This window comes from Acanthaster planci, linkage group LG13 (genome assembly GCF_054643075.1).
Source record: "Acanthaster planci isolate LZ-2023a linkage group LG13, COTS_SCS, whole genome shotgun sequence".
Lineage (NCBI taxonomy): Eukaryota > Metazoa > Echinodermata > Asteroidea > Valvatida > Acanthasteridae > Acanthaster > Acanthaster planci.
The window spans coordinates 13,940,000-13,953,573 of record NC_141789.1 but is presented as its reverse complement, the minus strand read 5'-3'; the positions used below and the strand labels follow the sequence as shown (position 1 = coordinate 13,953,573).

Here is a 13,574-nt window from a genome sequence, read left to right as displayed (position 1 = left end):
AAATATGATACTTGTAAAACAGTATTTTTAAAAGAATTTTAAAAGCAAGATTATGAAGATATTTTGAACTTTGAATTTGAAAGTGGATAATTGTTGAAAGAGTCCGTTAAATTTCAATATGGCGACTTACAGCAAGAAACGGCGTGTTGAAGAAAATCTGGCTGAAAAAGAAGAGATTCAGGAAGAGAATGACGACAGCGACTCCAATTCAGAGGAAGAGGGATATGACGATGATTCACCTCATCCTGAAATAAATCAGGTCTTGGGTGGTGTTTTATTTATTTTGTCATTCACGATACTGTTCCTGGCCCAGAACTGATAATGTCAATGATGTGCCCAGATTTCGTACATTTTTTTCCCGTTGATTTGACTTATCATCTGACATGGCTGTCAGTCTTGAGTGTAAATGCAGAAAACCCTTCCATTCGATATTATTTATCACTGTGATATTATGTTTTTAACGTTAAATTTCCACGCACCTCTCTGGTATGTCAGTTAGGCCCTAGGCCAATGATGATTTCCTCATATTTACACGTACGAACAGGAAGTGCAAGTTGAGTTTGAAGCTCTACCACCTCAGGATAATGACTTCCATGGAATCAAAAGATTGCTACAACAGGTACAGTTTTATTAATCCCAGCATGCAATGTTGCCATTGAATGTTGGCTAGTGACCTGTATAATGTTGACACAGCTCATAATCATACGTGCAAATGAACTTGCTCGTGCCACAAGAAGATGCCTGAAGTCAAGAGCCATTTCGAATTTTCTATCATCACAACTACTACCATTTTACTAAAGAAGTTTGTGCACAATTTGTTTCTTCCTTCACCGGTCCAAGTTGAGTTAATGAAATGCACAGTTTTGATCTTACAAAAATAGAATGCTTTTGATATTTCCAATGCTGCAGCTTTTTCTGAAGAGCAAAGTGAATCTGTCAGAGTTGACCAACCTCATCTTGTCTCAGAATCACGTGGGGAGTGTCTTGAAGGTATTTGCATTTTAGAAAAACCAATAAATTTGGCAAGATATTATCCTATCTCCACCATAAAAAATGAGAAACAGAATAATCAGATAAAATAACAATTCATCAGTGTTTAGATTTATGTAAATGCATAACATGACCAATTTTCAAGACTTATTTCATGGTCTTTTTTTGGCAAAAAAGACTCATTACAGGTTTTATCCCACAGCCAGAAGTGTAAGCTGTAATCAATTTTCTAATCTGACATCTGTCGGTAACCTAGTCACATTCTATACAACAAAATTGTTTTCGCAATTGTAAACATATCCTAAAAATTTTGAAGCATAAGCTTTTTCTTGGCTTTGCAGAGACTGTATCTACTGTTGATTGGTTATCCTGTGTTCTTCAATTTTTTTGAAATAACACTTACCACAGCAAAGTGAAGCTCAGCTGGCGGAAGAAAGCGATTCCAGTGATGACGACGATGAAGATCACGTGTATGGTGTCATTACGGCCCTCAACATCTCTGACAAGAAGGTGTCTTGATAATTAAGTGCACAATTATTCTGAAGGCATTTGTCAAACTCTCAAACTTCTTTCTCTCTTAGCATACTTTATTCTACACCAAGTTGTGAACAGTGCTAATTCGCTCGAGTTGAGCAGACTATAAAAGCAAAAAGCTTTTGCCAAAGCACATGATGCACCGCCGGCTTTCATTTTAATGCCAGGTTTTTTTTCCCGTCCAAAAGAATGAAAACTGTGTGAAAGACATACAGAGCCTTCTGGAGGAGAAGTGTACGAAGTGCGCGTCGCCTGCGGACCGGGAGCAGTTCATGCGCACTCTCGACGACCCCGAGCACAGCGTGGGACTGTTGCTCAACGAGAGATTTGTCAACATCCCACCACAGTTGGCACCTCCCTTACATAAAAGCTTGCAGTAAGTCCCTTGGGGCCATATTTGCTAGTAGAAGATTGCTGCTTGGTAGAGACCGGCTACCACCGAACGTGTCGTGCAGGGCACATTTCTGTTAACTGGTTTCCAACTGCTTGCTTAGCACATTAATGTGCTGTGGTATTTTTTTTTTTGCTTACAGGCTTTGTGAGATCAGTGCACTGCAAATATCACTCAAAACATCCATATTTTTTTCAATTATGTACTAAAGCATATTTTGCACTTACTGTCTTGGAACATTCACATGTGTTAACCGAAAACATCTCCAGTTCTTACTCTGAACAAAAAGTTTACTCCTGTCTGACAACTGTTGATCCGCAGGAAAGATCTACAGCTGGCATCCAGGAAAAACCCCAAGTTCAAGTTGGACTACTTTCTGCTCATCTGCAAGAGCTACAGGGAAGATAGCAGAAGACAGCCAGCCAAGGGCAAGAAAAAGAAAGCAGCAGGCAGTGTGACCCCCGAGAATGAGTTACTGTTTTCCAATGCTGAAGATGAATATTTCCACAAGGTAAAACAATGTCAATGTACATTCATGCATGGAATGGCTATCGAATGGAAAATGGTTTCATGGTTTGGAACCATGTCTTGGTTCGTGGATTAGTGCTAGGTCTTAGTTCACGGTTTAAAAACTTATGGTCTTTGCATACGACAACATGGTCTCACTTCACCAGAAATAAACTTGGCATCTCAAAACTCTCAAGTTTGTGTTCTCACCAAGTACAAGCAACAAGCTGTCTTTGACTTTAAATGGATTAAAAAATTGAAGCCAAGACGACCAAGAACTCTGTTCTTGACCGAGATCACTATAGTATTATTACTGCAGAAGATTTCCCATGGGATAAGAGCTGTGGGTCCTGCAAAACTTGTACAAGGCAGACTCTACAGCAGAAAGTTAGCAGGTGTTGCCTGTTTGTGTGCTTTTTTCTTCAGGCTGCTGTGCTGTCTTTTGAGTACCCAGTCTCAGCAGAGAGTGACTCGGCCCTCGGGGGAAGCTGGTCCTTTGATGACGTCGAGTACAAGACCTTCCGGACTGTCCTGCTCGTTCCCTCATCCTGTATGGCAGACATCTTGTCACAGATCGAGGAGAATCTATCGATATAAAGCTACTTTCGCCCTCAGTAAAAATGACCCTCCCAAAGAAAAACCCTTCTGGACTACAAAATTCAGTACTGGGCTCATAACACATTGTGGTCAGATTGTGTAACAAAATTGGTTTGCGCATTGCGAATGATGTTTTCAAATGCACATAACAGAATTATTGGTCATGATATACAATGCTTGTTGGTCGTGTTATGGATCGCGGTCAATACCAGATGAATCACAAGTGATCTTCAGGGGGACCACTGGAGAGGCACAGTTCACAAAAAGAATGCCATATTCATCACATGGACGGATATCCTTCTCTGCCAAACTACGTGTGTATCCGGTTTATTACACCAAGACAACATTTCACAAAAAGGAGCAGATCTTTAAATTATGTACACTACAGAAAATGGATAACTACATGTACTCGAGTTTCACTTCTGGAGAGAAACAAGTTCTTACGACAGTTCTTATCCTAAGGTTTGCATGTCACGGTGGCTTGTTGTGAGGAAACACTGTGGCCTACTGGAAAAATTGGTTGTCACAAAGCGTGCCACGTATCAGAAAATACAAACAGGGAAGAGGCTCTATCAGTTTCTTGTCGGAAACAAATTTACGACGGTTCGTAGTGTTTTTCAAATAGGCCCTGAGTTGCGAAGCTCAACAAGCACGGCACCTTAAAGGAAGCAACACTTCCAAGTATCTTTGAGACACACCTAACAGTGACATTTATTTGAATAAATCTAAATTAAATACTGGATAATATTTGCAACAGATGCTGCAAAAGCTGTCAGTTCAAAACAAAAAGTCATGACTGGCATCATTCTTAAACCTGTGTTACCTTCGACTCCAGCACCTGACAACCTGTAATTGTATTTACAGAGACTTTAAATGGGGGGGGGACACCATTTTCCTATGGGCTGCCATCAATGCAGTTTATTTCCCTATGTATAGTTTTACTTGATAAATTAACATGGTACAACACCCATTCTCAAAACAAAACAAAAAACCCAAAGACGACGATGTACCTGGACATTCAAGAACAATGGCTGGTGCAGGGAGAAGGCTTTCATTTTGGTCTGTGTCTTTATGACAAACGTAATTACCACATCAACCTTCTTTTATGACAGATTAAAGTCTGTTTCTGTTTATTAATTAAATGATCAAGGAGTGCCTGTCTTGCAGGGTTCAACCTTGTGCATGAACGACATTCTGCACGAATCTGCTTCTCAGCCCACACACGCGAGAGAGAGAGACACGTTTTGTCCTCTTTCTAAACATGAGAAATCTTTTGAGTGAATTTTTTGCATCCAGTCACGTTTGTTGTGCGAAATGGACAGTTGCCAAAGACAAAGCTGTAAAATATGTAACCTTGGTATTCAGAGATTATTCTGTCCTACGACAATGCTTCAATCTTTTCCAGTGGAAAGGAAGCCAACGTTTCAGGCTATCATTTGTTAAGAACTGAACACCCCTGAGGGACTCGAGGTGTAACACGAGTGAGCTTGTTTTTACCACGCTCTTCCCGAGAGAGTTTTCAACTCCGAGATGTCAAATTTGCAACAGCCCGACTCACTTTTCACAAAGGGGACATTTAGTACACCACACAGCGCAGTACGCCGACCAGAGGCTGTACCACACTACAAAGTTTACTGTTGCGTTTGAAGCTTGGCAATGATGCGTTCCAGCACGCGTTTGGCTTCACATTGCGGGAAGTTGGCCATGTCGTAATACTGGCCGGCGATGCGGACCAACCTGCAACGGCACAATAGAGCATGTCTTTGGGAATGACAGTTCAAAGCAGATCGTTTCAAAGCCTGATGGTGTTCCCCGTTACCCAGGTTTTCTGTGTGTGAAATTCTGACAGAGATTAGATTTCTGGCTTGGACAAGTTGACTTTGAAACTGAATTTTAAAAGCCTGGCATCATATTACAACAGTGGAAATATTCTTTTGCAAAACTCTGCTCTCTGTGCCAACAACTGAAAATGTAACAGTAACAATGTAAGATAAACATAAACCTTTTACGTTGCAAGAAACACATCCCAGGAGTAGTTGAACATCGCACGGACTTAAATATTGTCTTATTTCAGTCTTTGCTACTATTCACAAGCACTGACTACCTACTTCGGACTAGCTAAGGGGATTTTCAAAACAAAGTCAAGAGAAAAAAATGCTGAGATTGTGTGCACACTTACCAGTCAGCCTTGATGTCGGTTACAGTGCGGATGTAGTTCTTGGTGGTCAGTACAAATTCGTTGTACAGCACCCACTCTGGCTTGTGGTCCAGACATGTGGAGGGGTGGAGCTGGACGATCTGATTGTCTTTGACCGTCAGGTAGTGACCGGTCCGTTCCAAGTGGGCCACCTGCAAGCGCCCAAGACATAGAGATGTCAGGAAGAAACAACACCGGTACAAGGGAGACTTGGTGTTGGAAACCTGTCTGAACATCACATCCAAAAAAAACTGCTAATTCAGTTCACCTCGTTTGTTCCAGTTTTCTCTGGGATGGTAAATTGGTTTAACACTTGAGGAACTGGTTTTAAATAAAGTAGGACATGCTATAAACGATTTGAGAGTGCACAACCGCTGCACGAGGAATTTCCGACTGGACGAGAGAAGTCACATGACAAAAAGAATATGTGTAAGGAATGAGCCGGTACACAATCTTCAAATTATAGAAACAAATTTCAGTCCTGGTCATGTCTACCGAGAAGTAGGAAAACGGGTAGTTCGGAGAGGTTTGCTCTGATGATTAATCGGCGCCCACCTGCATGAAGAACCCCGAAACGAGAGCCTTGCGGATGTTAATATAATAGTCCTTGCTGTTGAAGTCGGTGCTGGTGCGCTTGAGGGCAAACCGATCCATGATGCGGGCAAGCTGCTGCCGTACGTTGTCGGCCGACTTCAGGGACCTGCTCTGGATGAAGTTGTCGTAGCACCACTGCACGTCCTCATTGTCTGTTGGCGAAAGAGAAAAAATGGGAAATTCAATATGGGCACGATAAATATTTTGTTGTCTTTTATATGTGGTCTTGACCCACAAAATTCAATAACCGACTTCCGTGCGAAGTGCTGAAAGTACTATGCCTCTTTAACAATACAAGTATTCCTCTTTGACGTCAGAGAAACTTTTCAGGCCACAAATTTAAAACAGTCCTCATTGGTGATTCTATGCTGTGGAGTGTGTTATACGATCTAACTTGCCTCTTCTTTCCGATGAGAAGCTAAAGTGTTCCGTGCAGCCTCGAGTGAAACTTGTTAGAGAAAGTGATATGTACAGGCAAATACTGTGAGGGTATTTCTGTGAAGTGAAAAGTGTCACGGCATCCGAGAGGTACGACCATGCCACTCCAAGTCTCCCAGGCCAGTGGCTATTAGTTTCCAAGACATGATCTGAGAATTTTACGACCCACACTTTGAGCATCATAACGAGTTGTGGAATCCCACAGAAAACTATGAGAAAAAATTGGATTTCTATGTACTCACTCTGTTTGAAGGCATGGTAGACATTGAGCATGGTCAGGTGATCGCCGTCGATGTGCGCAAATCTCATCTTGGCCTCGTCAGCGGCCTTCTTGGCCTCGTTGGGTCGCAGAAAACACTGTGGAACTAAATTAATGTTGGGTGGTGGCCGCCAAAAAACGGCCGTCCATTCCCCGTTTAGTATAAACGAGCCAAACAACAAACCAGCACAGGCGCACAACACAGGCACGGTTTGGGATTAAAGTACAGAGGCCGAGCTACTCACTTGGCACCCTTCAAACTGAATTGACCAGAGACCCCAAAATGCCTCGGAGGGAAAGTTCAGCCTCCGTGCTCTTAGCTTTATCAGAACAAAGAGAAAGCCCAACTGAAATGGCATTCTCCCGTCCTGATAACCTTGCGCATGGAAAATGGAGGGAAGTTTGTCTGATGTGGTCACCGGTCCGCTGTGACCACTTTGGATTTGAGGAACATCCCTGGGAAGACAGGGCCAAGGTGACAGGCAAGGTAAGGCAATCTGACGAACAATATCAGCCATCAGCTGGTTGAGCTGACGCATACTCATTTTCCTTTTGATAAGCCACTGCATTTTCTAAAGATCTCCCTGGACAAAACCAACCCCGAGCACAACAAAACGCACGACTATCGACGTACTCACTCCAAGCTCGATATTGGACCCGGCTGTACAAAGAAAAACCCAAGGGGCATTTCTGGCTCTTACAAAAAGCAATGACAGACCAGGTCTGTTTAGCGTCGTTGGATGTGAAGGGGTACAAACTGCTGCCGGGCTTGTAAAATCTGTGCCGCTGCAGCATCCGCCATTACCTGACAGCATGGCCGTGATGGATAGGATCTCGTTGGAGCAGTTGTTGTCGGCACTGGCGATGACCATCTTGCCCAGCTGGGGGTCCAGGGGGAACTCGGCCATCATGGAACCCAGCTCCGTCAGGTCCCCATTGTCGTCCAGGGCTCCGAGGTAGTTCAGAAGCTCCAGGGCTCTCATCAGGGTTTCAGGTGCTAACAGAAAAAAAAGCCCACAGAGACATCCTGTCAATAATGTTACCGGCTGCTAAGTCAGCCAGTCGTCAGTTTCAAGCTAGGTACAGATTTTCTGCTATTCAAAAATATGTGGGCACGTGCAGTCAAGAGATGCAGCCGTAGCTTCCAAAGCCAATTCGGACAGAGCCAAATCTTGTGTCTTGCACTCACTGGTCCCCAATGGAAAGTACCCAAGCCCTGGTTCCTCAACGCCTGTTGTGCACATGGCCAAATCTTGCCCCGCACCGAGTCTAGGGTCTTTGCTTTTTACCTGGCGGGTCCATGAAATCAAAGTGGACCAGGTCGTCAATGCCCAGCTTCTTCAGCTGCAGCACCACCGTGCCCAGGTTGGAGCGCAAGATCTCTGGGTATGTGTTGTCCTGCATCTCCAGCTTGTAGGCCTTCTCCGTGTACAGGCGGAAGCACTTGCCTGGCTTGGTGCGGCCGGCGCGGCCTGCCCGCTGCTGGGCGCTGGCTTTACTGATTGGGGAGACCAGCAGGGACTCTACCCTGATTCGAGGATTGTACACCTGAACAAAAGATATCAAATGCATTCATGAGGTTTACAATGGTGTACTTGATTTGGTTCTCAAAGGTACTACTTTAATATCACACGTACTAGTTGCCACAGGTTTTTAATTGTCACAGGTACCATCAAAGGTACTGGTTATCACAGGTACTAGACACAGGTACTAGGTGTTGATTATCACAGGTACTAGTAGCCAAAGGTATTAGTTACAGGTATTTGTCACAGGTGCTAGTCACCACAGGATATAAGTCAAAGGCACTGGTTATCACAAGCAATGTCAAAAGTACCCTAACTAACGATGGAAGAACAAAACGAATGGGGCAGCGTGGACATTCGGGAATTTCACAAGAGTTTCACACCGCGGCCGGTGAAAACAACTGCACCGAGCACGCGTGTACGTACAGATCAAAAAAATGTATAACCCGATCCTCGGACTGGCTGGTGCGTGGGTACGTCGCCAAGGTCGCTGTTTGCACCGGCCCAGTACCCGTCATTTTGCGAGAATCCCGGATGTGCGCACTGCCCCATATCTTTGTTACAGTTTTAATGAAGAGCTTGTCGCTTGTTCGGGCACTAAGGTACTTCGTGAACTTGTATCTGTGAAAACTTGTGAATACTTGTGAAGCACTGAACATAATGATGCGTAAATTAATGCATTCCCTGACAAAGTCTATTTCTCCACCACATCCTTTCCTCTCTCGACTGAAAACATGCCACACAATGTGGCCTTGTTGCGGTTGCCCGCTCCTTTACCTTCTGTTTGGCAAAGCCAGGATCGATCACAAACACCACGCCGTCTATTGTGAGGGAGGTCTCGGCGATGTTGGTCGACACCACCACCTTGCGCCCGATGGCGCCGTTGGCCTTGTTGGGTGGGGCTGGGTCGAAGATTCGCTGCTGCAGCGCTGGGGGGAGGGTGGAATACAGAGGAATGGTCTTGACATCGCCCACCTCGTTGCCTAGGCTGTCAACCTCTCGCTTTATCCGTTTACAGGCTTCCTCAATTTCCTGATTGGTTAAAAAAAAAAAGGTAATGTGGACGAAACTAGATTTCACTCAGGAATGCATGCTTTAGGGGACTACAATCATCAGAACCTGGGTACGTTTAAGTCTTTTTGAGAGCAACCAAGCACTTGTCAAATGATGGCTTCATCTCTGGTTTGGCTACAAACGAGCGACAGATTCTAACATTTAAGCCAAACAGAAATTGTCCACTATGCCCTAGTCCTGGTAGGTAGGACGCTCAGAAGTTCATTATGCATCCTTGCCACACAAAGACACTGTTGAACTGGATCAAATACGGGTGGGGTAACGGGGCTTCAAATCTTGATTCGGATCAGATGTAAACTGTGCTGAACAACCCCAGAGCATTTTTCTTATCTGCATCAAAGGCAACACACGAGTCCAGACAGGCCCTGGGGGCCCCCTACCAAAATGGGTTGGAAATGACAAACGGTCCTCATTGGACTTTGTGGGAGGCACACTGGATAAGAAGTCCGATTTGACGGCAGCACTTACCTCCTGGCCAGTCAAGAAGAGCAAGATGTCCCCCTCTATCTCTTCTCCCATGTGGATCTGGACCACGGTGCGGATGGCTGCCTCGAGGTAATCCCTCTCGGGCTCTGGGGTGTAGAAGATCTCCACCGGGTGGGTGCGGCCGGGGACCGTCATTAGAGGGGCATGGTCGAAATAGTCCTGCAAAGGTAGACGGGGAGGATAGTTGAAAAAGTCAAAAAGACGGGCAGGAAACTTCCTTTGGGAATCCTCAACTTGTTTTGCTGCAAAATCCTGACAAACTGTTCACATCTTTGCTCAGCCTTTAATACTTTTCAAAAGTTGGTGTGCAAAAGGCACAGGAAAATGGTCATATACGGGAACAACTGGGGCTACTTCCACATAGCTGCTAAGCACAGAGGATACATGCTTAGCAAGAACAAGTTACCGGTCAAATTGCCATGTAAAGCACACTACTGGTTCTCTGCATCGAAACTAAACTTTGCTGAGCAACCTTTTTATTTAGTGAAACTGGGCCCTGCTGTTCCTGACAACATGCCTGGTCACAGTGCTACATCCCATGGGTTGTTGTTCACTAGACAGAAGGCTGTGGTTTCTTGTTTGAGCAAATTCTGACATACTACGAAAATATTGGCAAGTCACGAATCTGCAGAAGTCCTTAGAAATGGGGAAACCCCATTCTAAACCATCTTAGAATGGACCTTATTTTCACTCGTGGAGAAGACGCTCCGTCCGTATCTTTCAAACCCGCCTGCGATTCTGACAAGGCTCGCATTACCTGAAACTTGCCAGCGTCTAGCGTGGCACTCATGACCACCACCTTGAGGTCTGAGCGCTGCTTCTCCACCTCCTTAAGGAGACCCATCAGGATGTCTGTGGCCAGGGTGCGCTCGTGGGCCTCGTCAAGCAGGATGACCCCATAGCGCTCCAGGAGAGGATCTGTCATTGCCTCGCGTAGCAACATACCATCGGTCATGTATCTAAACAGCACACATATTACATGTATTAATGCATCACTCTATGATGTGGAAGCTAGCAAAGGCATAATGAAACAAAGATTACAAGTCAAAAGGTCTAAAAAACAACGGCTAATCCGTCAGGATAATGCAAAAAATCAGGGGTCGATCTCAAAAAAAAATCAGGCTATTAAATTTTACTCATTGCAAATGAATGGGAAATTTCCCTGCCCCGTTTTGAGCAATGAGACCAGGACCGGCCTCACTTACTTGAGTATCGTCTTGGAGCTGGTGCAGTCTTCAAATCGTATACTGTAGCCGACCTCCTGGCCCAGCACCAGGTCCATCTCGTCTGACACTCGCTGTGCCACGCTCATGGCGGCCACTCTCCGGGGCTGCGTGCAGGCCACTGCCTTCTTGCTGGACATGGCAAACTTGGAGCGGACATACTCCACGCACCACTGGGGGATCTGCAACAGAGAAACCCAAAATTGCAACGTTGAAACCCAAAATTGCAACGTTGCAACAGAAAAACCCAAAATTGCAACGTTGAAACCCAAAATTGCAACGTTGCAACAGAGAAACCCAAAATTGCAATGTTCCACACATTCAAACTTGAGAGAGCAAAACCTAAGGGCAATTCCTCATCGAATGACAGTTTTTAACTTTTTAAAGCAACTTTCTGCAAAATGTACAATGCAGGTCACCACTGCCAAATCTCATGTGTGTGTTACTGCAGTATCATGGTGCTCAATGACATGAAATACATGTTACAAAGTGTTTCTTGTAGATTTGGTTTGATCCGTGGTACGTTTAGGTCATGCACTAACAAGCCCTCACAAACAGGCAAGACGCATGAGTGATGTACCTGTGTGGTCTTGCCGGACCCAGTCTCTCCAACGAGTACCATGACTTTGTACCTATCCAGCATCTCCATGAACTTGGCCTTGTATTCCCAAACGGGCAGCGTGCGCCGCTTGGCCAGGATCTGGTGGTAGCGCATGGAGTAAGGTGTCATGTTGTAAGGGTTGATGCCGAGATTGTTTTGTCTGTAACGAGACAGAGGAGAGAAGCAGCTCTTCATTTGTGTGGAATGTAACTATTCTTGAATGGGTGGGATGCCTTCTCACATGGATATAGTCCATACAATGGGAGATTCATAACCAAATTCTTTGTGGTCATCACACCAGCTGCCCTTGGGTCCATGATAGGTTTGTCCCCACTGCATATTCAAATTGCTACGCATATTGTGAAAATTTGTTTCACGGTAATGAATTTGACAATATTAAATTATTTCCAAATGGATTTTTTTGGGACATGCACATTCCTAAACAACTCTAAAAACAACACACCAAAATTGTAATGAATAAAATTGATCAGTAGAAACTACAGAATGCAAACCATGGTGTGGTATGAAATTTTGCACTGCAGTCAAATCAGACTTTTTTCAAGTCGACGTTGTGTCTCAGACACCAAGTGCACCAAAAGATGCTCAGCGTGCCCCATCGGTCCATTATTTCGCAGAGTCCGGATATCATACTACGCTGGGTTTTAATGACCAGGCAAGAGTATTCTGAACTGAGGGTACCTAGCTGCGGAGAACTGGTTGACAGCGATCGGTGCGGATGTGATCGCCCCAGAGCCGGATGACGAAGACCTGCCGCGATCATCACGATCCCGATCCTTGTCACGATCTCTTTCCCTGTCCCTGTCTCTGTGAAAGAACAAGACATACACAAAAATTTACAAAGTTGGCATATTTTTGGAAGAGGAAAAAATATCAGTGGACTCATGCGGCAAGAACTCTACTATTATATTCTGTTTCAGATGACTTCTGCTCCTCAACTGAAAAGTAATCAAGGATCCACTTGCTCATTTTTCAGGTAAAAGTTTCATCGATGGAGTCACTAATTTTCCTTTGCAGCAATTTATAGGCCTAAGCCATTTAGAAATTGATAACATATGATATATTCAAAAGACAAATTAAGCAGGGAAATAACTTGAGAAATTTACTTTGAAACACTTAAATTGTTTCAGACCAGTCAATCACAGCAAGGCCATGAGAATGAAAGTTTTAGATTTGCGACCACCGCCTGCATGCTCCAAAACACCCCACCGAAAAAAAAATCATTATTCACAAAAAATTTCATTATTTCACAATGCAGTATGGCGCACGTTCACCATTAATCTTCCGTGAATTCTAACCACATGGTTTACATATTCATCGTGCATTATCGAATTGTTTGTGTCGCTTTGAAATAAGCTTGAAGAGGACGAGAAATAACCCTGATGCTAGTCCAACTATAGGCCTATGTATTAATTCACCATAATGGACAATGCAGTCGACATTAATTTAACGCCATAGAGTTTTCTATAATAACTACATGTCGTTTGTGGAGCTCCGACAGCAAAGTGGAAATGGGGCGGAGTGGGGATGGGGCAAAGTGGAGATGGGGCGATGTGGTTAGGGGCGACGTGGAAATGGGGTGAAGTGGAAATGGGGCGGAGTGGGGATGGGGCGGAGTGGGGATGCGGCAAAGTGGAGATGGGGGCGATGTGGTTAGGGGCGACGTGGAAATGGGGTGAAGTGGAAATGGGGTGAAGTGGAGATGGGGCGAAGTGGAGATGGGGCGAAGTGACTGTAAACCAGACCCTTTCATCATGTTCATAAACATAAATTGACAGTAACATCATATTCTCAATGCGGCACGCTGCATCACGACTTACGAGCAATCGACGTCACAGCGTCCGTGCAAAACAGAAACAAATAAGAGAGTTATTTCGTTACCTGTACTCCGAGTCTGTCCTTTTCTTCGATGAATACGAATCGTTGATATCCAATCGTCTTTTCGACATATTTGAAGCACTATTGTCTTGGGTTACAATCACAAAAAAGGTATTATTTAGGGGTAAATCTAACTCGTGGGACCGCCAGACCGCCGCGAAGACTCGAAGATAAGAAAATGGATCGTGTGTGTAGCTCGCAAGTTACCTTAGTTCAAGAGTGTCCACAATTTTACTTTGTTTTAAGAATACACGCTTTATAATA

The 13,574-nt window shown here is 44.4% G+C and overlaps 2 protein-coding genes across 2 annotated transcripts; one reads left to right on the top strand and one right to left on the bottom strand.

Moving 5' to 3' along the window:
* Window positions 1-104: 104 nt before the first annotated feature.
* On the top strand, window positions 105-4,946 carry LOC110973777 (BRCA2 and CDKN1A-interacting protein-like). Its single transcript, XM_022224866.2, has 7 exons — window positions 105-259; window positions 545-619; window positions 910-990; window positions 1,399-1,500; window positions 1,713-1,900; window positions 2,237-2,426; window positions 2,849-4,946. Exons 1-7 carry the CDS (start codon window positions 119-121, stop codon window positions 3,017-3,019), a joined length of 948 nt encoding a protein of 315 aa, XP_022080558.2. The 5' UTR covers window positions 105-118; the 3' UTR covers window positions 3,020-4,946.
* On the bottom strand, window positions 3,313-13,506 carry LOC110973774 (putative pre-mRNA-splicing factor ATP-dependent RNA helicase PRP1). The gene is made up of 13 exons (XM_022224863.2): window positions 13,314-13,506; window positions 12,114-12,239; window positions 11,394-11,574; window positions 10,796-10,995; window positions 10,348-10,549; window positions 9,573-9,749; window positions 8,808-9,062; window positions 7,797-8,055; window positions 7,313-7,504; window positions 6,491-6,613; window positions 5,772-5,962; window positions 5,199-5,368; window positions 3,313-4,756 (listed from the first exon to the last, which is right to left on the bottom strand). The coding sequence occupies exons 1-13, from the start codon at window positions 13,379-13,381 to the stop codon at window positions 4,651-4,653; spliced, it is 2,250 nt and encodes a 749-aa protein (XP_022080555.1). The 5' UTR covers window positions 13,382-13,506; the 3' UTR covers window positions 3,313-4,650.
* Between the last annotated feature and the right edge of the window lie 68 nt (window positions 13,507-13,574).

Bases quoted from the DNA above. Each gene is read 5' to 3' on its own strand.
- LOC110973777 (XM_022224866.2), top strand. From the start codon at position 119: ATGGCGACTTACAGCAAGAAACGGCGTGTTGAAGAAAATCTGGCTGAA. The intron at 1,501-1,712 runs GTGTCTTGATAA...CCCGTCCAAAAG, and splicing joins TCAACATCTCTGACAAGAAG to AATGAAAACTGTGTGAAAGA. The intron at 1,901-2,236 runs GTAAGTCCCTTG...GTTGATCCGCAG, and splicing joins CCCTTACATAAAAGCTTGCA to GAAAGATCTACAGCTGGCAT.
- LOC110973774 (XM_022224863.2), bottom strand. From the start codon at position 13,381: ATGTCGAAAAGACGATTGGATATCAACGATTCGTATTCATCGAAGAAA. The intron at 10,996-11,393 runs GTACATCACTCA...TCTCTGTTGCAG, and splicing joins GGTCCGGCAAGACCACACAG to ATCCCCCAGTGGTGCGTGGA. The intron at 9,063-9,572 runs GTAAGTGCTGCC...TTAACCAATCAG, and splicing joins TCTTCTTGACTGGCCAGGAG to GAAATTGAGGAAGCCTGTAA.